Source organism: Theropithecus gelada, chromosome 3 (genome assembly GCF_003255815.1).
Source record: "Theropithecus gelada isolate Dixy chromosome 3, Tgel_1.0, whole genome shotgun sequence".
NCBI classification, from domain to species: domain Eukaryota; kingdom Metazoa; phylum Chordata; class Mammalia; order Primates; family Cercopithecidae; genus Theropithecus; species Theropithecus gelada.
Genome location: NC_037670.1, coordinates 131,549,367 through 131,575,536, shown reverse-complemented (window position 1 = coordinate 131,575,536; position 26,170 = coordinate 131,549,367). Strand labels below are relative to the sequence as shown.

The window sequence follows — 26,170 nt, the reverse complement described above, 5'->3', positions numbered from 1 at the left end:
GCTGGGCGCGGTAGCACATGCCTGTAATCCCAGCTATTCAGGTGGCCGAGGTAGGAGAATCGCTTGAACCCGGGAGGCAGATCATGCCACTGCACTCCAGCCTGGGCAACAGAGTGAGACTCCGTCTAAAAAAAAATCAAAAACAAATAAATAATTAAAGGAACTTAAAATGCCCAGTAATCTGGGTCATTTGTTTAGGTAGAGAGAGCCATACATACATCACTCTCCTGAAAGGCCATCCATGAACTATAACATAGCCTAATAACATAAAAAAGTTCATTGTAAAAACCCGCCTTTGTCAGGAAAGGCCACATTTTGTTCTGTATGTTCAGTTTACATAGACATGGAAATAAGCTAAAGAATTGTCTTGTTCCAGCATTAACTCTTTCTGCCTATAGTACTTTTCTGTCTTCTTGGCAGGAAACCTTTTATTCAGCTTCTAATCTCAACTTAGCTCCTACTTGCTTCTCTGAAACAGAAATTCCGGTAATACATCAAAATAGGTTAACATTAGCTACAGGAATACCATCTGCCTAAAGGTAAAACATGAGATTACAAAATTCTAAAGATAGATGGAAACAGCCAAAGGAATGAGGGTGGTCCATGCCACTGACTACACACAGTAAATGACTTTTACCAGTTATCAAGTACATGATGTCTTTTTTCTGAAAGTATTGCATGAAATAAATGTACTTAAACTATGACTCCAAAATTACCTAATGAATGCTTAGCAATCAGTATTATGTCAGGAAAGCAATGTCTGCTTTCTAGGTTTGCAGTTTTTGTAAGGTATCTTCAGCCCCTCCCATACATAATTTAGAAAAATAGCAAACTTTAGCACTGACACAAAATTACCCATCTCTACTGATGGAAAATGATTACAACTTAAAATACCAAAAGATACTGGGTAAGCTAATTACTAAAATTTGAAAATTCCACCATCTAGTGGCACAAATATAACTATCATCTACTTCCATTACAGATACAACTTAAATCAGTTTTAAATATTCAGTCACAAAATTCAATGACTATTACTGTAGCAGTAATGACATAGAGTATCTTTAAAAATAGCTTCATCTTTTGCTATACTACCTTAGGTAAGCATTCACTCTCTTCACTAAAGCACCTGTACCCAAATGTGCCTTTCACAGCTCTACTTTGTGTACATGCCATTCCCTAAGCTTAGAATGCCCATTCCCACTTCACTGTCTGATCACTAGTCTTAATGGCAAACTCCACAATAATGTACTGCCTATTAACCATGTCATAGATATTAACTTATTTAATCCTTCCAATATTATCCCCATTTTACAGATTTTTTTTAAAGGAGCCATAGAAATATTAATTTACTCAAGCTTCCATAGCAAATCAATTGCAAAGCCAGGATTTGAATCCAAGCAGTCCAGATCGAGCTCACGTTCCTAACAGGCTACACTGCCTCTCAATCAGCATGTACATTTACTGTATACATTTACTAATCCATTTCCTTTTCTAGACTGGAAGCAAAGAGGCATGCCCATTCTTAACTCATTTTTTAACCAATTCTGAAAATAATAATGGAAAATTTCAATTGAGTTCAAATTCCAGCTAGTAATATGACCTTGGCCAAGTTAAATAAACCCTATAGCCTCAGTTTACTTATCTGTGAAATTATGCTATGCAGTGGTGCCAAAAAGAACAATAAACGTAAGAAACAGGGCAGAAGCTGGCACAGTGTATTATGCCATTAGGGGTATCTATTATTGTAGAATTATCTTAGAATTATCTTAGGTGAGTAGCTAGAGTACTAAAAATTTGGAATCTTTACAAGATATGGGCTTGAATCCTAATTCTGACACTAACTGCCTTTATTTTGGGCTTTATTCCTTAACCTCTCAACTTTACTTCTCTCTGTAAAATGAGGATATAATCTACAAATAGGGTAATTAATATGAAATAAATTAACATTATATACATAGTAGGCACTCAATAAGTTTGTTAAATCATATTACTTGAACAGAAATGTCAACTTCAAAAAGTCAAAAAAAACTGTTTTAAATGCCCGAGGCCTAGAAGGTTGGCCTCAATTCTCAAGTGTCTCAGAATGGACTGCTTACAACAGAACCTTGAATTACGTATGAGAACTCATCAACTGATTACTGACTTCTGATTCTTCCTGAGCTAGACACTACTCACATGTCCTCTGTAAATCATGACCCGAGAGTTTGCTTGGAGCAGTTCCACTTGGACTTTTTCCTCTTCTTACCTCTTTATCTTCTTGCCCTCCCTAGGCCAGGCATCATCTCCCTTAACCAATCCAATCCACAATGAAAATATAGTCACTTTCAGCATCTCAATTTTGTCCTGGTTTCTCCATGATGATACTACCCATTTCCACTCCTTTGCAAGGTGGGTGCTCCTGCTGTTATACTGAAGTCACTCAACAATAAAATGAGACCAATGACTAACGTCATCTTGGGAGTGATTATTATTCAGTGAGATCAAATGGTTAAGAATTTGCTATCTCAGAAAAACAGGAATTAGGCAAGTTTTCCCTTTTGCTTTAAAAAAGTTTTGTGCTATGTAATAATATGTAAAATTTACATATATATGTTAAGTTATGAAGCATACAAATAAATGAGTGAACCCACAATTCAAATTAAGAATATTTCTAGTATCACTTAAAGTTCCATATTTGCCACTCCCAGAAATAACCACTCTCCTGAATGTTTATCATTCCTTTATTTGTTCAATTTTATTATGAAAATACTACTCATAAATACAATATATAAATGCTATAGTAGCATTAGTTATATTACTATCTTTCTTAATATGTAAGACACAGTGTTTCATTATACAGAAATGACTGCTATCCTTTCAAAAGTCTACTTACAAGGTTGACCCTTGACTAATTTCTAGAACTTGGATTTTGAGGGGTCCCATCATTCCCACAACTGAGTGGCTTACTATGCCTAAACTGGATGTACAAACAACAGTTTGCTCTGAATGCCTGCTTTCCTTTTGGAAGTCTGGATTTTGGTATGTGCCAGGCAGAAGAAACCTACGTGACCGCTCTCAATAAAAACCCTAGGTGCCCGAGTGAGTCTAACGAGTTTCCCTAGGAGACGACATTTCATATATGTTGTCACAGCCCACTGCTGGGGGAATAAAACATGCCCTTAATCCCACTGGGAGAGGATCCCTGGAAGCCTTGCTTCCCCCAGACTTCACCCCACATCTTTTCCCTTTCCCAGTTTTGCTTTGTATTAATATCTTTTTGCCATAATAAGTCACAGCCATGAGCACAACTATGTGCTGAGTCTTGTGAATTCTCTGAGCAAATCATCAAACCTGGGGGCTAGTCTTCAGGGACCCCTGACATAATTATATAATGTGTGCTACATACCATATATAATGGTTATTTTGATATATTTCTAAGGAACATGATTCCATAAAATAGACTCATACTGTATATTTCCAAGACTTATTTTTACTAAACATTGTCTTAAAAATTGATCCATGTTTTAAAGTGTATACCTAAGGTTCATTCATTTTCCACTAATTCCACTATGATTATAACAGAATTCATGGAGTCACTCTCCAGTTAATAAGTATTGACAGTTTCCACATTTGTGCTATCATGAGCAATACAGCTACAAACTTACTTGCACATCTCCTTGAGCATGATTACAAGAATTTACTTCTCTAGGATATATATAAAAGAGTAATGAAATTGCTAATACCTTTACAAGATAAAGCCAAATTATCTTCCAAAATTTTTCTATCAGGTTACAGTCTCACCAAAACATAGGAGTTATCACTAATCTATATATCCTAAGTATCAGTCATTAAAATTTTGACTCATTTTTCTAGTTTTTCAAAAAAGAGTGTGTATGAGGGATATAATCAAACAGCATTAAGAGTATAAGCTTGTAGACATTTATTGAGCATGTGGCTTGTGTCAGGCCCTATGCGATTTGCTTTTTTAATAATAGTTTCATTCTCATGATATATAAAATATATTAATTAAACTGAATGAAATAAAATCTACAGGCCAGCAGGGACTCTTGGGAATTCTCTACTTAGTGCCCGTACATGCCTATGGATTTGATAATCATCTTAAAGAAAGAATGTATCTTTAAATCCCAGATATCTACAAGCAGACTTTCTCTGGGTTCCTTCTAGGAGCAAGGTGACCAATGGTTCCAGTTTGTCTAGGACTGAAGGGTTTCCTGAAAGCTGGACTTTCAGCACAAAAACCAGGAAAAGCCCATATAAATGAAGATAGCTGACCAACCTTCTGGAGTCAGGACACATTGGTTCTTGTCCTACTCTGCCGCTTACCAGCAACGTGATCTCAGGAATAACCACTTCCCCTCTCTAAGCCTTTAGATGTCAAGTTTGGCCTATTTTCTACTGTTTGTTAAACCATGCAACTAATGCCCTTGGTCAAAATAAGTATTAAACAAAGATACAGTTAACTAATATATCAAGAAAAATACAGTTAACTACAAAAAACACAAGAGATGTATAAGCTGTTTAAAAACAACTGGCCAGATACCACAACTTTTTAAATGTAACTATCAAAGCTGAACCATTAAACTCTTGGTCATGTAACGTGCGATATTCTTCCTTATCTAATCCTAAATGTTTTATAAACTCAATTTTCCTATATGACAACTATATGCAAAACTCTGTTAACTATTATACTTTAATTACCTAGTAAGTTTTCATTTCATCATTCTCAAATCTTTAAAGACTGAAATTCCTAAATATCTGACTTAACAACCATTAGGGAAATGAAGGGCAAACTTTAAGAGGAAAATAAAACAAAGAATTAATCCAATATTACCTTTTAAATGTATCAAAAACACCTGAATCATCAAAATTAATGGCATCGGGGTGTCCAGGAGGTAGACATACATCGCCAACATGAACTTCACAACATGGAATGCCATGCTGTACCACAGTCAAGCTTGGATAAAATGATGACCAACCTAAAGTTAAACAATGTTGCATAAAGGATGAGGACTCACAGAAAGCACCCTACTTCAGAACAGACATATCATTTCTATATCTTAAAAATAAAAAGTTATTGCTAAATCTCAAGAGATTCTCTAACACAAGTCATGTATCTTTACAATAAAGTACTAGATAAGTATTTCCTTTCAGCAATGTAAGAGCCCTCTAAAACTAGCTTATCATTCAGCATTTTATTATATATAGGGCTCCTCTATCAATCAGCACTTCCATCAGTCTACAATGACAATAAGTGATAAATGATGACTGAGACCATGAAATAGTTTCTGAATTATAAAATTATGTTTAACATGGTGTTACTATAATAAGGCTCTGAAGAGTGATTCAGGTTTATATCATATTTGGTAACTCTTAATGAAAATGTGATAACCAGATCAGTACATTCCCCAAACTATACCAAGATAACAGAAAGCTTATTATAGTATGCTACATGAATCTAAAAATTTCTTACACTCACAGGAAATAGAGTTCCACCTGACCACTGCTAAGATACTTAAGCACCATTAGGTATTATTATAAGCATTCCCTATGGTAGTTTTTTATTTAGTTTGAAAGATATTTTCCCCTCAAATTATTTTTTCTTAATCATCAAAGCTACAGACATAATTACAGATTTAAGAAGCTTTGTTTAAAAAACGTTACTACAAATGCAATTCAAGCCCTACCTTTATTTTTAACATAGAAAGGGTGGTCCAGCTTACACTCTACGGTAAGTAAACCATCTTCTACTGTACCAGGATCAAAAGTCAACTTCAGTACAGACTCGCCAAATGATACACTTTCTTCATGTGATAACAACTTTAGACCATCAGAACCATAGCCCTGAAAATATATGCATAGCGTGAATGAATTGGAAATATTCAATTCAAAACACTGTGAAGTTCCCATTACATGTAAGACTTTGTGGAAAAGGTAAAAATAACCAAGACAGGATCCCTGCCATTAAAGAGCTTTCAAACCCAGTAGTGAAGAAAGACACATATATAAGTAACTAGACTGGAATAAGCAATTACACTCAAGTATAAATAATGGTGACGCAGTTTAATAAAGAGTTATTAATTCCAAAAGAGAGATTAAGGAGGATTTTCAATTCCAATTGGAACTGAGAATGCAACTTAGAAAGATGGAAGGACATGCCTTGCACCAAGAAATCTGTAATTAACAACTTCTTTGGGGAGTGCTGAGTATTTGCTAAAAATACAAGGTGAGTTCAGATCTGGGGCAAATAAAGTTAATAAAGAGAGGCCAGTTAGTAAAGGCCTCTTAAAGACAAGCAAAGTACTTACACTTTTTGCTTAGAAGGTATTGGGAAATCAATCAAAGTGTTTTCATCAGCATGACTGTCAATTTTTAAGATGATGGTAAATAAGAAGAGACTCTACAGAAGGAAAGATCTCATATTCAATTACTTGAGGATATAATGAGAGACACCTATTATAGACCTGAATTGACAAGTGCAATGGTAAGAGAAGCAGACAAATTTAAATTCAATGAATACTGAGCATTTAACACATGCCACATGGTAGGATCTGAAAATACAAACACTAACAAACATGATCCTTACCCTTACATTCACCGAAAAACAAAGGAGACAAACATGCCAAAAGCTTGCTATAGTATCCAAGCATAATTATGCTAACACATGAACAAGGTAATGAATAAGAGAGAATGACTTAAAAATTTTTACAGAATTAGAATGAAATGAATATAAATGGAAGAAATAGAATAGTAAAAGACTAACTTCATGGTTTTGAATCTGGTAATCAAGAAGGAGGATAATAATAACTTTAAAAGAAGAGGAGAAAAGTAAGCCAAGAAGATGAAGAAAAAGGTGAGGGCAGTTTTGGTCATACTAAGCTTAGTTCAAATAACTGACTGATATTCATGTAGAGATGTCTAACATGCAGCTAGAAATGTGCAGGTGAAGGTTATAGACACAGACTGGCAAATAATGAAATTACAAAATCTTCTAATTCTCAGGGCTGCAGGAGACCTTAAAAGTAATCCAATCCCATTTTTCAGATCAGGCAGCCAATATTCAGAGGGGTTAACAATCTGCCTAAGATCAGTAACACAGATAATTGCTGGAGAAGCTATAAAGAGAGTCCAGGTTTCCTGACTCCAAGTCCAGAGTGCTTTCCACAGGACACGATGGAGGCGCTGCTGACATTATCAGGAGAGAGGAACTGGTGAAGAAAGTGAAGGGGGCAGAATCTTGTCTAATATTCAGCATTGTGGACAGTCAAGTACCAGACCTAAAAGACTGAGAATCAGGATGCTGCCATGCTACACAAATCAAGGGAAGACAATGTCAGGAACTAACCCAATGTGTCAAATATTGTACAGATGTCAAACAGAACAAATAAGGTCTCTCATCCTAGAAATCAGAATAAAGCTAGTAACCTTTGGGACAATTTTTGTAGAGCAGTAGAGGCGAAAGTTAAGACTATTGTGAACTTTACTAAAGTGAAGAGTAAAGCAAGGGGAGGAAACTGAAGGCAGCCAAGACAGGACAATTTTTCTCAAGAGACTTAATAGTGAGACACAGCAGGATCAAAAAAAGAATTTGTACAAGCACATCTCACATGCCCATTTTCTTGCCTACAGGAGAGATGGAGAAATTAAAAATTTCAAAGTGAAAGGTGTCAACTTTATCCTAATATTGCTCGCTACTGCTTTTGCTCATCAACTTAGAAAATGCTAGTTTTAGTAACTTAATATAAAACAGCTTATATAATTATACAATAATTGACTGTCAATAATCTATAGGGGAATTAATCACTTTGTAGATTACCTAAGGCAAGGCTTTGGTTAGTTAATTTATTCATTACATACTTCTTTTTTTTTTTTTTTTTTTTTGAGACAGAGTCCCGCTCTGTCGCCCAGGCGGAGTGCAGTGGCACAATCTCGGCTCACTGCAAGCTCCACCTCCCGGGTTCACGCCATTCTCCTGCCTCAGCCTCCTGAATAGCTGGGACTACAGGCGCCCACCACCTCGCCCGGCTAATATTTTTGTATTTTTAGTAGAGACGGGGTTTCACCGTGTTAGCCAGGATGGTCTCCATCTCCTGACCTCGTGAGCTGCCCATCTCGGCCTCCCAAAGTGCTGGGATTACAGGCATGAGCCACCGCGCCCGGCCTCATTACATATTTGTAATATCAGTTTTCCCCAATGTAAAGTGTATAAAACACAAAGAAGCACCAAGAAATATACTATTTCCCATCCAAGAAAGCATGATAGAAAGGCAAACCTAAAATCAATGCTCCTCCCCATCAGACTAAGCAATGAGTGGTCATAAAAGTTCTCTACCTAAAATGTAAGATGTCATTTAAATATGAAAGTGAATGGAGGATATTTCTGTAGATTAACAACATATCTTGTTTCATTTTGAAAGATTTTGAAAAATTTTTTAAAACTTTTAAATTAACCTTGTGAATGCCCATTTGAAGATCTTCCTCATTATCACAGCCTTCAGCTCTAGCAAAATCTTCAACATCCTGCCATTCCTTATTGCTTCCCTTATGAAAGCACAGTCGTGTGCCTAAGGTTTAGGTAGAAAACAAGTATTAGACATGTGACTGTACTAGACAAGTAAGCTGTAGAAAATTCAAGGTTTTTTTTTTTTACCTTTCAAAAAACAGTGCCAGACAGTTGAAGGCCAGGAATTGCACCATCCCAAATCATCATCATCTGACAGGGAGGACATGCAGAAAATGCCAGATTCTGACTCACTATTTGCCTATGGAGAAAAATATTATCAACTTTTTTATTTGTTTTTAAAATATACCTTTTAATATCTGTTTTCATCTCACGTCTTTAGGCCCATGCTTGTAGGCGGGTAACTTAATAATTCTAAACTTAGGGAAAATATAACGCCTTCAAAAACTGAAGATTGTCAGGCTATGGGAGAATTTGCTAAAAAAAAAAAAAAAAAAAAAAAAAAAAAGACACACACACACACAAAACAAAGTTTTTGGAAGCTTAAGTTATATGCACATTCCCATTAATAATAAACTTTCCTAACACATAGTAGAGCTGTATATAAAATCAAATGCAGATCACTAACAGAACAGTGAGACTATTTCCTATGGGGAAAGTTAATGTATTTCAACTGTTGTGCAAACTTTGTAAAAGTTTAACCTCATAAATAAACTTACCCTTTCATGTCTTACTGGTGTTTCCTCCTTCCAATGGTGATGAGGGAAGGCTGGCTCACTCTTCGAAGAAGAGGACACTGGTGGAGGGCGTGCATAGGAATGTAAACTTTTGCTAGTGGCTATGATGTGTACAGGAGATGATCTAAAATAAAGCAACAGTTTTAACCGTAAGCATAGGTCCTTAAAGTAGATCCTTCCTGTTGATGAAATAACTTCGTATTTAAAATGCCAATGTTATTACATTGAACACATCTATGGTAAACATGAATAAAGACAGCAAGATTTCATTTTATAATCATATTCCTTTAGATACCATTTTTTCAGATTTGACAATATATTTTAAATTACGACTACGGTTTCATTTATCCCATTCATTTTTCTATCAATACATATACGTGTGTATTTCATTTGTGAATGTTAATATCCACTTATGCAGGGCGTCCTATCCATTTCTTTCTTCTATTTTGATGTACTCAGTAACTCCCAGTATGAAGACAGCATTTAAGCTTAATGTAACCAACTCTGAACTCTTTATCTACCAACCACATATCACTGGACAGATATAACAACTACCTTAAGCAAAAATGCTTAAACTTTTTATAGCAGAGAGCAGCCTATCCACCCTCCTCGTGACTGGACACTATTTCTTGTTTTCTAATACAAACTTGCTGAAAAGCAACTACATATAAGGTCTAGTTGTTTTTTCTCCCCAAGGATCACCTTAAAAAAAAAACTTTATCCCTTCCCCTCTTCTCTTCCCCTCAAAAGTCTCTTTTACCAGACAATGCTCCCTTTAGAGTATATGGAGCTCCCAGGAACATACCCAGATCCTTCCCTCACAAACAAACCAGATATTCATGGGTGGGGTAACAGAAAGAAACAAGCTTATAAAGGATGATTAATGACATGTACGGACTCAGCAGTCTGGAAAGGAAGCAGAGAGGAAGACAGTCAGCTGGAGGAGGGAAAACCATCTGAAGGTAAGGTCCCAAATCAGGATAATTGTTGAGATGCCAAATAAAGATGTGATGCTTAATAGAAAAAGTTTATGCATATCTATACTAATACTCTTTTTAAAAAGGAGAGGAAGGGCCAGGTGTGGTGGCTCACGCCTGTAATCCCACCCAGCACTTTGGGAGGCCGAGGCGGGCAGATCACAAGGTCAAGAGATCAAGACCATCCTGGCTAACACAGTGAAACCCCATCTCTACTAAAAATACAAAAAACTAGCCAGGCGTGGTCGTGGGTGCCTGCAGTCCCAGCTACTCAGGAGCCTGAGGCAGGAGAATGGCGTGAACCTGGGAGGTGGAGCTTGCAGTGGGCCGAGATTGCGCCACTGCACTCCAGCCTGCGCAACAGAGCAAGACTCTGTCTCAAAAACAAAAAAAAAAAAAGAGAGAGAGAGAAAAAGGACATCTTTCCAATTTTTCCCTTATTTCCTGAGAAATTGTATTAGCCCTTCAATTTCTACTTTATCCTCATTAACATTTTGCATTTTACCTTTCCAGAAATTACTTTTACATAAGGATCTATACTTTGCTTTCATGTTCATATCACTCCTTAAATCAAAAGGCCCTCAGATATCCATGCATTTTAGCATACTCTCCAAGTTTTGATTTCAAATTATATGCTAAATGTTTCATCTTTTGCCCAAAAACTGGCTATCCTGTTATTACACATTTAGATGTAAATGAAGTATCAGAGAATGGCCAAACTGCTAAATATTCCTTTTGTTCATCCCTGACTCCCTAATTTTAAAAAGTGAGTTTTATCAGTTCTTCTGTTTAACCACTTAAAACGGAAGTGACAAAAAGTAAAAATAAATCAAAATGAAGAACAATGTGATATTCTAAAATGTATATGGCCTGAATATTCTGTGAAAATTAACATGCTAAACATGTCTCAACACTCACAGCATTGATTTCTTCATTTCTCTATCTATGCAGGGGTAATATAAATTTTTACCTGTCCTCAACTCCTTAACTATACAGTTAAGACTTCAGATATCAAAGCTCAGTAACATAGTTTAACACCCAACAAGAAGCTGCATGAGCAGACAGTGTTAGGAGGCAGGCCAGAGAGCAGAGCATTACTCAAAATGCTGGACAGAATAATACATCCTCAGGGAGGTACTCCTTTCTTTATGTCTTATGTTTTTATTTACACTGATTTTCTTCTGAAGGGTTTACACACTTTCCATAAACTGTATTATTAATCCTATGACTCTGCTGTAAAAACTGAAAAAAAGTATTATCTCTAGAGAAAGAAAACAAATCCGATAGTTAAATCGGGTTTTTTTAAAAAATAATAATAATTTTTAGCTTTTTGACTATTAAGATTACAACGAAAACTAGGACTATAAAGGAAATAGGAACTCTGAAAGGAAGTTTTCTTTCCTATGGAAACAAACATGGAATTAAACTGAAGTTAACTAAATTCAATTTGCTCTAGTCAAGATCAATATCCTGCTAAATACAAGAAAAGCAGCACAACTTAATAGATTACAAGAAAAGTCAGATTTCATACCTAATAAGTTTATTCTTTGGCAATGCATTACACTCAGGAGCACTAACAAAGTTTACAGTTATTCCTACATTACCTAGTATAAAACTCTGGTCTATCATTTCCTACTCACAGGTGTGCAAATATGGGCATTTCTCTCCCTTATAAACTGTCATATTTATCCATTTCTTTTTAGGGATAAACAATAAAGTGTTTTCCACTTAGGTCTCCCTAGGCATATTAGCTGGAAGCTTCCATAATTTCATAGCACACTCATTTCTTAAACTCTGTCTGGATATATGAAAGTGTTACCCACTTTTAATCCACTTTTGTAAGTTTAAGATTTCAATATTAGCAAATTTTAAAATTAGCAAACAGGCAAATAACATAAGGCCACATAAACTACGGAAGAAATAAACCTAGACCAAATGGAACCCAACTCAAGTTTGATAAAAGTTTAAAATATAATCTTGATTACAACTCTGCTTCTTTAGACAAATATAATTTTCATTTCTTTATGTAGTAAAATTATTTCATGGTCTAATTTATTTTAAACATTTACAAATATTTTTTACTCTATGGTTCTCATTATCACCTTTAATTCTCAAAATATGAAATCATGGTAGTAAGTGAAATAAGTCTTTGATCATTAGATAAGGAGCTTAATTCTAATGACTTAAATTCTAACAATTTAAAGCATTATTACTTTTAAACTAGAAAAAATTATAACAAAACCTTTTTGTAATGATAGAATTTTTAAATAAAAATATAATCAATGCTCCTACCTATTGTAAAATGAGCACTGCATCAGTGGACTTTGTGGACTGGTCGCGATATTTGCCAATTCTGTTAGCCAGTCCACCTCATTTTCACGGTAAGTAGTTTCTGGTATGTCTGAGGTATTTTGGTTCCAAGATGGTCTTGTGTATTCTTGATGTGAAACATCTGAACTCAACTGGTACATGCCAGATTGGGTAGGATCACTTTGAACTGCCTGAAGTTCAGGAAGGTCATCTGCAAATATAAGCACACTCAAAATCATAAAAAGGAAATTACTAATACAAGGAACAATATTATAACTGCAGTTAAAAGAGAAGTCAATTTTAGCTAATTAATTTTGAGAGAGGAAAAGCATATATTTAACATTCTGTTCACAGACTGCAAAAACATGATTTGGTTTGTGTTTTCTGCTTTTTATTCCCCCTAGGTTTTTGAACCTCACCTAGGAGTGACCCATATGCCATTGAGACATTTTTACATTAACAAGTTAATCAAGAAAAGCACATTTTATGTGTGCATTATGTACTTACTAATCACATACTTTAATAACCTGTTATACAGACTATAATGAAAACAATAATTTCCATAATAATATAGATCACATAAATATTTATGCTACTACTTACACAACTCTGTGTTAAAGTATTTCTTTTCACTAATAAATTCTGATCTTGTTAATATTTACTGGTTATTTTTTCCTATAAGTGCATTCTTAAAAGGTAGTTCACAATACCCTTTCAGTTCCCCATAAGACGACTAGAAATATTACCCAAGTACCATTCATGTACACACCAAGCACTATAAGGAACACTGAATTCCAAAATACTGAATTCTTTAAAAAAAATTATATATATATTTTTAAAAATATATATATATTTGTATGTATGTATGTATGTAGAAAAAAATATATATATATATATATATATATATTTGTATGTATGTGTGTATGCAGTAGGAAAGAAAAAGCATCTTTAAGGCTTAAAAAAAAACAACTCTCCATGAAACACATACTACAAACTCCACAAACCTACTGGGTCCCTTAAATATACAAGTCAAGAAAACTTCTAGTCTCCTCAATGTCACTATAAAAGTATGTATAATTCTATTCAGGCAAATATTCCAGAACAGTCTACTAAAACTGAAATGTCCTAATCTTTAAAAAAAAAGAAAATTGTTTTTTTTGAGACAGGGTCTCACTCTGTTGCCCAGGCTGGAGTGCAGTGGTACAATTATAGCTCCCTGAAGCCTTGGATCCCTGGGCTCAAGTGATCCTCACGCCTCTGCCTCTCAAGTAGCTAGGACTACAGGCATGTGCCCACCATGCCCAGCTAATTAAAAAAAAAAAAAATTGTAGAGATGAGATCTCACTACGTTGACCTGGCTGGTCTTGAACTCCTGGTCTCAAAATGATCCTTGTCCTCCCGAAGTACTGGGATTACTAGCGTGAACCATCATGCCAAGCCAAACTGAAATGTTTTAATTAGAAGTACTGACTCAGGATATCCATTGGTAAAAACTGACTTCTTTCATGGAGTCATGAAGGAGCCAAGGAGTTCTAGAACATCACACCAATTTAAAATAATTCTACCCTACAATTTTCATGCTGGTATAGCTATTTCCTTTCCCTCATTGCCTTTGACCAACGTTCATTTACTGCAAAGGGTTCATTTGTTCTGAAGTTCAGGAAATTAACTACTTTTTAAACGAAGTCATAGGTGGAAGGGGCATGTTATTTTACTCCCCTGGGCCCTAAGTTTCTGAGTTCCTCCTTAAACCAAAAACATGATGGAGGAAGATCAACTACCTGATTAAAATGGCACTCCTTGCTCAAAAGTAACCAGTACTCATACTAGGGCCCAGAAAATCCTTGGCATTCAAGCAGGTTATGTGTCCCAAGAGCTTAAGATCTCCAAATTTCCAAACATTACCACAGTACATAATCTCCTCCATTTCATCATTTGTAAAAATAAGACAGCTGTATCTTCTCCCCAGCGTTTTTATAAACATGAAGGGAAACCCCCATATATTAACTGGGGGCAACGCCAAGCTGAAAAGCTGGGCAGCAAGCCAAGGTCACTCATTAGCTCTATACTCCTGAACACCAGCCTCGAAGCAATACAATTCAAAAACATACCTCAACAAACTTACACATTTCTACAGGTCACATATCTCAAGGAGTAGTTCAGCAATAGTGACAACCATAAATGTCAGATCCTCAAGTTTCAAGGGTCCACTGCAATTTCCACATCATACCAGCAAATCTGCCACGAAGAGTGGCTCAGCATATTTTACTGAGCTCTCTCGAGTATGTTTCAAAAGTAGCATCTTTCGAAAAGCCACAAGTGGGGTCCAGTCTTTATACACAAAGTAGTTTAATAATCTGTAAATGAGTCTCTACAATAACCACAAATAGCTCAACTCATGTTGATTTTAAGTACTATTTTAAAAGCAATAACAGAATGTTGAAAATTTCTAATATACAAATACTTCATATCCTTTTCTAGCCAGTCAAGGTTGGTGGAGAAGCAGGCTAAGTATGAAAAGTTATCTGAATCTTAGTGAGATTCCTATGTAACTTTTAATTTTGCTTACCAAGCTCCATGTGCTCATCACAAGAGTTATATCCAGGTGAAGAAGGCAAATTCTCATTACACTGCAGCAACTCCAATGAGTCATTCATTCCTGAGGCTCTCTTGTCCATCACCAACAGGAGTTTCTGTACTGCATTAGGCATCTGATTTGTCTTCACTTCCCACACCATGTTATGGTGCTCGGACTTAAAATAAAAACATGAGAAATAATGTCAAGCCACGCAATTTGGGCATTACACAAACCTAAAATAAATCAGAGACACGACAATGTTGTGTTTTTTTTGTTGTTATTGTTGGTTTTTTGAGACATAGTCACACTCTGTCGCCCAGACTGCAGTGCAGTGGCATGATCTCAGCTCACTACAAACTCCACCTCCCGGGTTCAAGCAATTCTCCAGCCTCAGCCACCGAAGTAGGACAATTACAGGCATGCGCCACCATGCCCAGCTAATTTTTGTATTTTTAGAAGAGATGGGGTTTCGTCATGTTGGCCAGGCTGGTCTCGAACTCCTGACCTCAAGATATCCACCCACCTGGGCCTCCCAAAGTTCTGGGATTACCGGCGTGAGCCATCATGCCCCGCCACAATGTTACATTTTAACTTAATTATACACAGCCATTCATAGCTCCCTCAAATCCTTTAGACTCCGATGACTCCTTAATATCTTGGCCTACAACTGAATACTCAGCACTAAATTACATCTCAATCCCAAAAGATTAATATCTTGAATTATAAAAAAAAAAGTATTTTCTGCTGAAGAAAAATGGCATTATATATACTTTTATTTCTTTAACCTAGTAACCTTCCTTTCAGATGCAAAAACTGAGACTAATAGGACTCTTTTTTTCACTTGTACCTTCAAATTCAAAAGGAAATTTAAAAACTTTCCTCAATAAAAGTTAAAAAGACTGGAGGAATATTCTATTTTTTCCTTTATTTTTTTTAAGATTCTATTTTAATGTCTCTATTTACTGTGTTTATTTTGTTTCCTCATTCTGAAAGTGAACTACTTCAGCACACTTAAAAAAAAATACATTTTTCTTTTTTTTGAGACGGAGGAGTCTCGCTCTGTGACCCAGGCTGGAGGGCAGAGGCATGATCTCGGCTCACTGCAACCTCCGCCTCCTGGGTTCAAGTGATTCTCCTGCCTAAGCCTCCCGAGTAGCTGGGATTACAGGTGCATGCCACCACGCCCAGCTACTTTTTTGTATTTTCAGTAGAGACACGGTTTTGCCATGTTGGCTAGGCTGGTCTCGAACTCCTGACCTCAGCTGATCCACCCGCCTCGGCCTCCCAAAGTGCTGGGATTACAGGCATGAACCACCGCGCCCAACCAAAAAAAATACATTTTCTAAATAACATTTAAGAGTTTCCTAAAATGGTCATATATTACAATTCTCGTAAAAATAAAACTGTTCTTAGGTTTTCTTAATGAAAATTTGGGACCTAGCCATGATAAAAGATACTTGTCATTCTGAATAAGATATTATGTCTAGAAAGATGAATAATAATCACGGGAAATTTAAACAACTAGTAAATCTACCTGCAAGCCTACAAAATTATCAGAAGGAAGAGAATATGGGTTAACACATTTAAATAATTTCTTGGCAAAATCCAACAACTAAATATTATTATGAAAGGAAAATGTGGTTATACCTTTTATTCCACCCTTTGGACAATGATCAAATTAGTTCTTTATTTAACATAAGCAACAATGGTAAGATTTTCTGATTTATCAGGCTCTAGTCTAAATTCCATTTTTTAAAAAAGTTCCAGCCTGATGCAGTAGCTCGTGCCTATAGTTCCAGCTACTTGGGGTAGACTGAAGGGGGAGGACTACACTTCAGCCTATGCGTTAGAATCCAGCCTGGGCAATGTAGCAAGACTCCATCTCTTAAAGTTCTAATGAGTAATAAAGTTCTAATGAGTGAATATGAAATACACAAAAAAATCCTGACTTTTGCAACAGCATATTTTTCCTCAAAATAAAGCAATAAAATATATTGCTGTTAAAAGTCACTGGGGTACTACCCCAGTGCACGCTGATCAAAACCGCACTGAAAAAATGTTAATCACTTAATATTTATAAGCTTTCTAAGCCATGATGTTAATTACCAATAAACACTGATGGCACTGATAAATTTCTTTCTACAAAGGCTTTTTCATGATCTTTTTGGTTTTGAAATGTATTCCTGACTAGAAAATACAATCGCTGTGCAAAAAAATGGGGAAAAAAAATCTTTGGAAAAAACGGAATATAGTGATTACTTCTAACCCCACCAACCAGACTTACTTTTAACATTTTGATGTATTACAATCCAATTTATTCTTCATGTACATGTACACTCAATCATGTTTTTCTTCATAGTTCATATTATAGTTTGATACCTTTTTGTGTAATGTAAATTCATAAGCATTTTCCTATGTCATTAATTTTTTTCAAAGCTTTAAATGGTTACATATACATCTTAAGGATGTACCGAAATTCACTTATACCCTCTACTGCTAAATATGCTATTCTGAGTTTCTTCACTCTTCTAAACACTGAATTTATATTCTTATTTTTAAAAGTATTTGCTTACATCTGATTATTTTAGATGGCTAGATACAGGGTTCTTGACACACAGCCCAATTGCATGCATATTGCCTTACCATATGTCTAATATTCTATTTTGGATGCTATCTGCCTATACCCCTCAAAAATAACCCTTATCCTGGGCACTGCTTGAGAGCCTTGCTCAATACTGACTACACAATGTATTATGGTGTGGCAAAAAGGGCACTGGGTTAGACGTAAGGAAATGAGTTGTGATTCCAGCTTGATCACTTACCAAATATATGACCTAAGTGACTGAGTTTCTCTTCATCTGTAAAATAGAGCTAATTATACTTGCCCTACTTTCCTCTGAGAGTAGTTGTGAGGATGAAATGAAATAGTGAAAAAAGTGTAAAATGACGTCTTTTGAAATTTTTTTATCCCGAGACATAGGGCAATATTAAACATACTTTGGGTTTGTAATGTCCTAAATAGAACAGTTACTGAAAATACATAGTTAATAGGTGGAAACCAGATAGCTATTCAGTTTCAACAGTCTCCTCCCTGGGAGATATTATGACAAGTCATCCAGCACATCTCAATAAAAATAATGTATCATGCCATTACTTTAGGCCCCTAAAAGATGAAATTTGGAAGAAATTAACACTTCTCCAGTTTAGTACAATGTACTGATCACAATCAGTCTTAGCATATATTACAGCAAATATGCTGGGATATAACAATTTCACTTACATAACTAGCAACTAGAGAAAATGTGTAACGCGAATCTATTTCTCAAGTATGAAATCATGATTTTGAGCCTCCACCTGCTCCTGGGGGGGGAAAAATGGAGCAAATTTAGTTTCATCAGTGATTCTCAACTCTACCCTGTGGCACACGGAATCATATATACGCTTAAAAAAAATGTTTCCCAGGCCCCATCCCCAGAGGATCTGATCTATCTGGCCTGGGGTATGGCTTTGTGCACTGGTTTTTGTTTCCAGGTGCAGAATATTGAGACACATTGGGCTAAAAATGGTTGCTAAATTCCTACTTATTAAAAAAAATCATTTATTTAATAAATACTATGCATAGGGCATTGTATTAGATGAAATGTTGGACCTCACTAACAAAAATTCATCATGAGTCTCAATCTACACTTTAGTGGAAAGATATAAGCAAATGACCACAGTTCTACAGAACAGGCCTTGGCTATGAATGGGTTAAAAGAAAAGAAGAGGCTGGACTCTCTGTAATTCCAGCACTTTGGGAAGCCAAGGAGGGTGGATCATGAGGTCAGGAGTTCCAGACGAGCCTGACCAACATGGTGAAATCCCGTCACTACTAAAAATACAAGAATTAGCCAGGCATGGTGGCACGTGCCTGTAATCCCACCTACTTAGCAAGCTGAGGCAGGAGAATCGCTTGAACCGGGAGGCAGAAGTTGCAGTGAGCCGAGATCGCGCCACTGCACTAGAGCGTGGGTGACAGAGCGAGACTCCGTTTCCAAAAAAGAAAAAAAGCCAGGCGTGGTGGCTTACGCCTAGAATCCCAGCACTTTGGGAGGCCCAGGCGGGCGGATCATGAGGTCAGGAGATCGAGACCATCCTGGCTAACACAGTGAAACCCCGTCTCTACTAAAAATACAAAAAATTAACCGGGCACGGTGGTAGACACCTGTAGTCCCAGCTACTCGGGAGGCTGAGGCAGGAGAATGGCGTGAACCCGGGAGGCAGAGTTTGCAGTAAGCAGAGATGGTGCCACTGCATTCCAGCCTGGGCGACAGAGCAAGACTCTATCTCAAAAAAAAAAAAAAAAAAAGGAGAGAGGCCTCCAAATGAGAGAAACTCACATGAGTAAACTCATATAGCTGGCAAAGTCCTAGTGAGATCAGAGTAATGTAGAATCTAGTTTTACCACACAATAGGATGGCCTTGTGTGTCATGTGATCATGAATACTGAGGCTATACTACTACTACTATACGGCAAGGTAGTCTAGGATCAGAGTCTTCAATTGTAGTTTAGGAAAACTATTTACAGACAAGAATAGGGGCTCTGAAATCAGGGTGCCTGAGTTTATATACCAGATTGGCCACTTATTAGCTATGTACTCTAAATAATTTACTTAAAATCTTCATGCCTTGTTTATAAAATGGAAATAAAAGTACTTACCTCACAGGCTGTTATAAAAACTCAGTGAGATAATGTGAAATGCTCAGAATAGTGCCTAACACAAAGCCTTCAATGTACAGTGGCTAGTGTTATGATTAGCAATTATCAGACAATGAAGAACCACTGAGGATTTTTTTTTTAACAGAGGTCTGACATGATCAGAACTATACTTTAAAACAGTCTCTTTGAGTCTATGGACAAAATCATACTAAAATACTGTATGAGTATGCAGGAACACCTATAACATTTTAAGGAGGGTATTAAAAAAAAAAAAAAAAAAGAAAAGGAGAGCGCGAGCATTCACATTCCCAGTCTCTTGTCTATGTAAGCCACCTGTCTCCAGCTTCCTTTGCAATGTTTCTCCAAAAAGGTGATTGATAATATCAGTGCAGATTCCTTATTTAGTAACTCTTAAGAAACTAGTCACACTACGTGAGTTCTTTAAACAGCTAATATTAACAGTTTAGATAGGAGATTTTAACTCTTTCCGTAGAAATATTTCTGCCATCTTAAGTATACAGAATATAATTTAACCTATTTTGATAACTAAAAATCCTTATGAATATCTGTACGATGCTTCACATACAGATGTGAGCTACGTAGTCAACCCTATCTGAACTTAAAACATTTCCTACTTTTACCTTTATTATGAAATTCAGAAGTTGCACTACACATTTCTCTCTCTTCAGAGCTATCCTTTGTGCATGAACAGTGCCGTTCCTGGGGTCCGCAGAAGCACAGCTGCAGTCTGTCTTGTCTTCCCCCTCCCTCTGCAGAGCTCTTTGGTTTCCTCATTCTTCCCAAATAGAACATTTTTCTTCCCTACAGCAGGTCCTGCAGTTTCCAACATTCACCAAGTATAGTACACTAATGTCTCTTTGCAACTTCTATCATTTCTTCAGCACTTTGTCTTAGTTATCAACCACCATCCCAAAACTCCTTAAATGAAGTTGGAAAAAAACATTATTTTAATTTCAAAACAGAGCTACCTATAAATAACCAAAGGAATCAAATAAATATTTACTGAATATAAGTTCTACGTGTTCACACCTCTCATTGCTCAAGGCTATCAGAAGTTTGGTCCTGAGAAAACTGAAGTTCTGCTACTGTAAAAGTAGCACACAGTAAGAGACGCTACATTTCAAGACAACAGACTTCGGTTTCATTCTTACTAGCTGTGTAACCGGGGACAGGTCACTCAATCTCAGACTTACAGTCCCTCTACTTACCTCACAGGGCTATTCTGAGAATTCAATACACGAAAACAAAATTCAAAACCATATACAAATGGAAGTTTTCTGTCTCTTCTGTCTATTCTCAACTATTTTGGAGAAAGAAAGCAAGGTCTCCAATAGAGTAAAGGAATACCAGAAAAGTCCTTACATTTTTTACTCCCCTACATACATTATACCAATTACATACTCATTTTGATAAACAAGCTCCTCTTTCAAATATCTCCTGGTAGAGCTAACCCTATTGTTCATTCATGCTTTTGTATACTGCTTTGGTATCAGATTCAACACAGCTTGCCTTGTAGTTTAGTTAACTCTGCACATGTCATCCCTTCACTACATCAGTGATTCTCAGTAAAATTTTCCAGAAGCTGTACTCTGAAATGTCATGTTCAGTATTACAAATTTTACTTTCTTGGAAGGCCCCATTGCTTTTGGTATGCAAACTTCCAGAAGCAAATATCCACAAAATCTTAAGACAAGAGAGAAAGAGAGAACTAGAAAAAGCTAAGTGTCAATGAATGAAGAAGGAAACTAGGTTTTACAAAATGCCTACCTACACAGCACTTCCATGTACTTCATCTAATTTTATTTTAAACTCACAACAACTCTGTGAATAAAGTGTTATTATGGATGAAGAAAACAGGACTATGATGACTAAATGGGACCATTTTCTTTTTGAAGGAGAGAGCTGAAAGGAAAAAAAGACAAAAGGTATAGGCCAGCATGGGTTACTTCCTGCTTTCAAGTGGCTATTATTCCCTGAATCCTTACCTTTCCATCATCATTATGGAATTCACAGCAGGATCTTCTATATGCTCTCCCCTAATCCTGAAGGATTTCCAGACTGTATGCTCAAATTGTTCTCAAAGAGTGGGTGAAGAAAAGGTAATTTGCAATTAATTTCTATCTCTGAAACTGAGGTATTTTAAATGGATTACATAATTACATGCTAAAACAACCCTCCATAACAAAGTATATTAAATGCAACTTTCTATACCAAAAGCATCTCAGAGGCCTTAATGCTATTCTTTTAAAGTATTTTCAACAAAACTTCAAACCAAAAATTTCACAGATATTTGTCTACAACTCTAGTTTGCCACTGGGCTAAGAAAAAAGACAAAACAACAAAAACCCTTAGTGGATTGGTTTTGGTCACTTAACACTTTCATGGCCCTCAACAATTAAATATCTAGGCCTGTTTTCTTTTTTGGACCCGTTTTTTTATTCGTAAATAAGACTAATGGCCGGGCTCAATGGCTCAGGCCTGCAATGCCAGCACTTTGGGAGGCTGAGACAGGAAGATCACTTGAGCCCGGAGTTCAAGACTAACCTGTGCAACACAGCAAGACCCCATCTCTAAAAAGTTATTAAAAATAAGTAAAAAAAAAAAAAATGGGACTAGTACCTATCTACCTATCAGAATTGTAGGTATAAAAGATACTACATCCCACAGACACTGCCCAATCCACATCTATACAAATTCTTAGTAATTTCATGCTCATTCAACATGAAATGCTATATTGATCAAGACAATAGAAAACCCATTAATAGCACAAGCAGTCATCCACGAACTGTTTTAGGAGTACTGTCAATTCAAATAAGTATTTAAGATGAGTCATATAATAAAACTTGACATCATCTAGAAGTTCTTATGAAACTTGTTTTCCTAAACTTGATTGTACTCCTAAACATTTTTACATTATCTATAAAAACTTGTGGAAAAAGCTTTTTTAAGCTGTTTAATAACTTTTAAAAACTCAATGAACCACATTACGGAGAAAATTATTTTTCTAGTTTCTCTATAGAAAATGATAGTAGAAATTATGAAGCACCAAAGTAAATGCTGATCAGTATATGAAAAATGTGAATGTTACTGACATCAGGCAGTTAATAAGAATATTAGAGTATGCCATTTTTCCCTGAATTTTGTGTAAGCAGGTATCTGACAGCTTTTTTTTTTAATTCATTGTGATTCATTTTTCTATTCCAAGTAAATATTCAGTTTCATACTTAACAGACATAAAATTCCTGGCATTGACTTTTTTTTTTTTTTTTGAGAGTAAGTCTTGTTCTGATGCCCAGGCTGGAGTACAGTGGCCTGATCTTGTCTCACTGTAACCTCTGACTCCCGGGTTCAAGCGATTCTCTTGTCTCAGCCTCCCAAGTAGCTGGGACTACAGGTGCGCGCCACCATGCCCAGCTAACTGTTGTATTTTTAACACAATTTCACCATGTTGGCAAGGCTGGTCTCGAACTCCTGACCTCAGGTGATCCACCCGCCTCAGCCTTTCAAAGCGCTGGGACAGGCGTGAGACACCGCGCCAGGACAGTAACTTCTAACAAATAATGTATGCGTGGGGGTGGAGAGGGGAGTACCAGTATTTTTATTTCAAACACATATACAAAACACCAGCTTGCAATTCACCAGGAAGAACCTTCAGCGCAGAGCAGTTTAGTAAGTCCATGCCATCATGCCGCATGCCTTCTTCACTGGGCATTTCGATTAGTGAGGAAAGAATCCAAGGAAGTTAAAATATAATGGGCCGGGCGCGGTGGCTCACACCTGTAATCCGAGCAATTTGGGAGGCCGAGGCGGGCAGATCACGAGGTCAGGAGACTGAGACCACCCTGCCCAACGTGGTGAAACCCCGTCTCTATTAAAAATACAAAAATATTAGTTGGGCGTGGTGGCGCGCACCTGTAGACCCGAGGCTGAGGCAAGAGAACCGCCTGAACCCAGGAGGCAGAGGTTGCAGTGAGCTGAGATCGCACCCCTGCACTCCAGCCTGGCGACAGAGAAAGACTCCCTCTCAAAAAAAAAAAAAAAAAATATATATATATATAAACTATATGTATATATTATATATGTCTTATATATATACATATATATAGTGAAGGAAACAACTCTTACAGTGACAGTATCATATTTGAAGTCTGAGAGGTATGCCCTGTGAAACACACAGGATAGCAGAGACATGTAGGTAGGCAATCCTGGAAGAATGTACCCTTTTAACTAGGGTATGTAGTTAGGAGTTTCAGAAGAAAGAGGAAAGGTTTTCGAGACAGAAAACCTAAGTGGGTTTACGAAACTAAGATGAAACTAGAAAGTGAAATCAAAACTTCACTCTGTAATTTATCCGTCGAGTTAGCACAAACAATATTTTGTTTTAAAGTGGTTAAATGGTTCCTCAAAAGTATAACATAACCCAAAAACTTTAAGGAGTGGATTTAATTCTCAGTGTAATTCAAATTTCCTTGAAAGTTTGTCAACTACTGTCTACCTAGCAATAACTGAGTTTAACCAAGGAAACGGAACAGAAGACCGACTCTACCACTCATTTGCAAGATAAAATAACAACAAAAAAAAACTACAAGACATACACTGCAGATTTAGATCACTGTTAAATGACCAGAAAAGTATTTGCAAATGTTAAAATTATTCTAATTCTCAAAAAGTACCTTTAATTTCAAAACCACTATTACGAGTGGTTATGGCTATTTAGAGTGATAAATCTAAAGCCTCCATCCGAGCTGTTAGTAGGACTCCATCGCTTCCCAGGATGTATAACTCCTTTTCTAAGCCTCCTCTCGTCCTGGCATCACTGGCAACGTGAGCCAGAAACAGAACAAACAGAAAACTTGAGTATTACCTCGCTGTCAGTGCTCCTTCTAAAAACGACAGCAGCTGGTAACTCCCTAAGTATGAACCCTGGAGCGCAGAGTGCACAGCGGAGAGTGAAATACTCTAGACAGCACGCAGCATTTAAAGCTACAAAAACCTGGCTGTTGACTTCGCCTGGCTTGTTTTGTTTTGTTTCAATCAGCCTGCGGCGGCAGCATAGGTTGAAAGGCGGAGGCTGGAATCGCCTGCCAAGCCTCCTCTTTGGGTCACACAGAGCAGCGCCTCTCGGTTCACGCCAAGTCCATCCCCCACCCTCTTTCGCCATTCATCGCGTTCCCCTCCCTTCCCCCCATCATGTGACCGCAGCCCGGACTCCGGGCTTGTTTTTCCCCTCGGCTCTGCCCCAGCGCGCAGGCGCCTGGGAGCCCATTCATTCGAACTGCGTAACAATGAGCCCCGGGGCCCAGCGGCTCCGCGAGCTCCCCGGCTCGGCAGGAGCCCCCTTCGGTCCAGAAGGAGGCGTCGCCTCACTGGGGTCCCCCACCTCAGGCCGGCCCCCCACCACTGGCCAAGCTCCGACCCTCCGCCCACAAGCGGGGAGTTGAAGTCAAACTTTCCTGGGCAGCCCCGGCGCCGCGTCGGCCCCTTCCCCCGCCCTGGCCCGCCCCATCTCCACACCCGGCCCGGCCACCCACCGCGCGACCCGACCCCGAACGTCGCCCTCCCGCTGCCTCCTCCCCGCTCCCGCCCGAGACCCCCTAGCGCCGCAGTCCCGAAGCCCAGGTGAGGTGAGCTCGCGGGAGACGCTGGTCCGGTGGGCTCGCCGCGGACACCAATCGAACGGTTAACTGCCCCCACTCCAAGGGCGACCCTCCGAGGAGGAGGAACGAGGACCCGAGCCCTTCCGGCTGCCGGATCCCCCGCGCTCCTGCCCCTCCCTTCCCCACCCCCACCTCTTCCCGAACTGAAAGACAACAAACCTGCCGCGAAGTGCCGGCAGCCCAGGCGCGGGCCGCCCCGGCCACGACAACACCACCAGCAGCTCTCGTACCCCCTCTCCGACCGACGTCGGCCTCCCCCGCGCGGGTTACTGCTCCCGCCGCCGCTCTTACTCCTCAACCGAAACTTTCCTACTTACCAAACCCGTCGCCATTACCAAGTCTTTCAAGCTTCGTCTTCCCCCTCCCCTCAACCCCCTAGGGGTTGAGCACCCGCCCAGCTCTTTCGCCCTCTTATTGGACTGCAGAACTGGCATTCGGTTGTTCCCCTTTCCCATTGGGTAATACCGTGGTCCGTCTCGGGGGGCGGGCATGTATTGACTTTTGTGTTGTGTTTACTGGAGAAGATCGCGTGTCAATCACAAGAGTAAGTGCTTTGGATTGGACTACTGCCGAGAGTCCGGGGACCCGAGCCAAACTTTGTCCCCGAAATGGATTGTGGGTTCGTAGTCTCAAGCCTTGGTCCTTGGCTGGGGGAGGCTGCTAGCCGGGGAAGAGCTGAACTACATATCCCAGAGGCGCTCGCACAGCGCAGTCTTGATAGTAAACAAGAGTC

General features: G+C 38.0%; 1 protein-coding gene across 4 annotated transcripts in view; it reads right to left on the bottom strand.

Annotated features, from left to right (window-relative positions):
• The window catches only part of HBP1 (HMG-box transcription factor 1), a 33,784-nt gene extending 7,614 nt beyond the window's left edge, over positions 1 to 26,170 (bottom strand). Inside the window, exons 1-9 of one of the 4 annotated variants that reach the window (XM_025381269.1) lie at positions 24,645 to 25,010; positions 20,401 to 20,698; positions 15,052 to 15,235; positions 12,465 to 12,693; positions 9,178 to 9,319; positions 8,648 to 8,759; positions 8,449 to 8,561; positions 5,685 to 5,841; positions 4,832 to 4,976 (exon numbers count right to left, since the gene is read on the bottom strand). In XM_025381269.1, the coding sequence (XP_025237054.1) occupies positions 4,832 to 4,976; positions 5,685 to 5,841; positions 8,449 to 8,561; positions 8,648 to 8,759; positions 9,178 to 9,319; positions 12,465 to 12,693; positions 15,052 to 15,220 (1,067 nt within the window). In that variant the 5' untranslated portion in view covers positions 15,221 to 15,235; positions 20,401 to 20,698; positions 24,645 to 25,010. Of the gene's footprint in view, positions 1 to 4,831; positions 4,977 to 5,684; positions 5,842 to 8,448; positions 8,562 to 8,647; positions 8,760 to 9,177; positions 9,320 to 12,464; positions 12,694 to 15,051; positions 15,236 to 20,400; positions 20,699 to 24,644; positions 25,030 to 25,596 lie in introns of those variants that run through there. The other 3 variants (XM_025381268.1, XM_025381267.1, XM_025381266.1) reach the window with 3 other exon arrangements.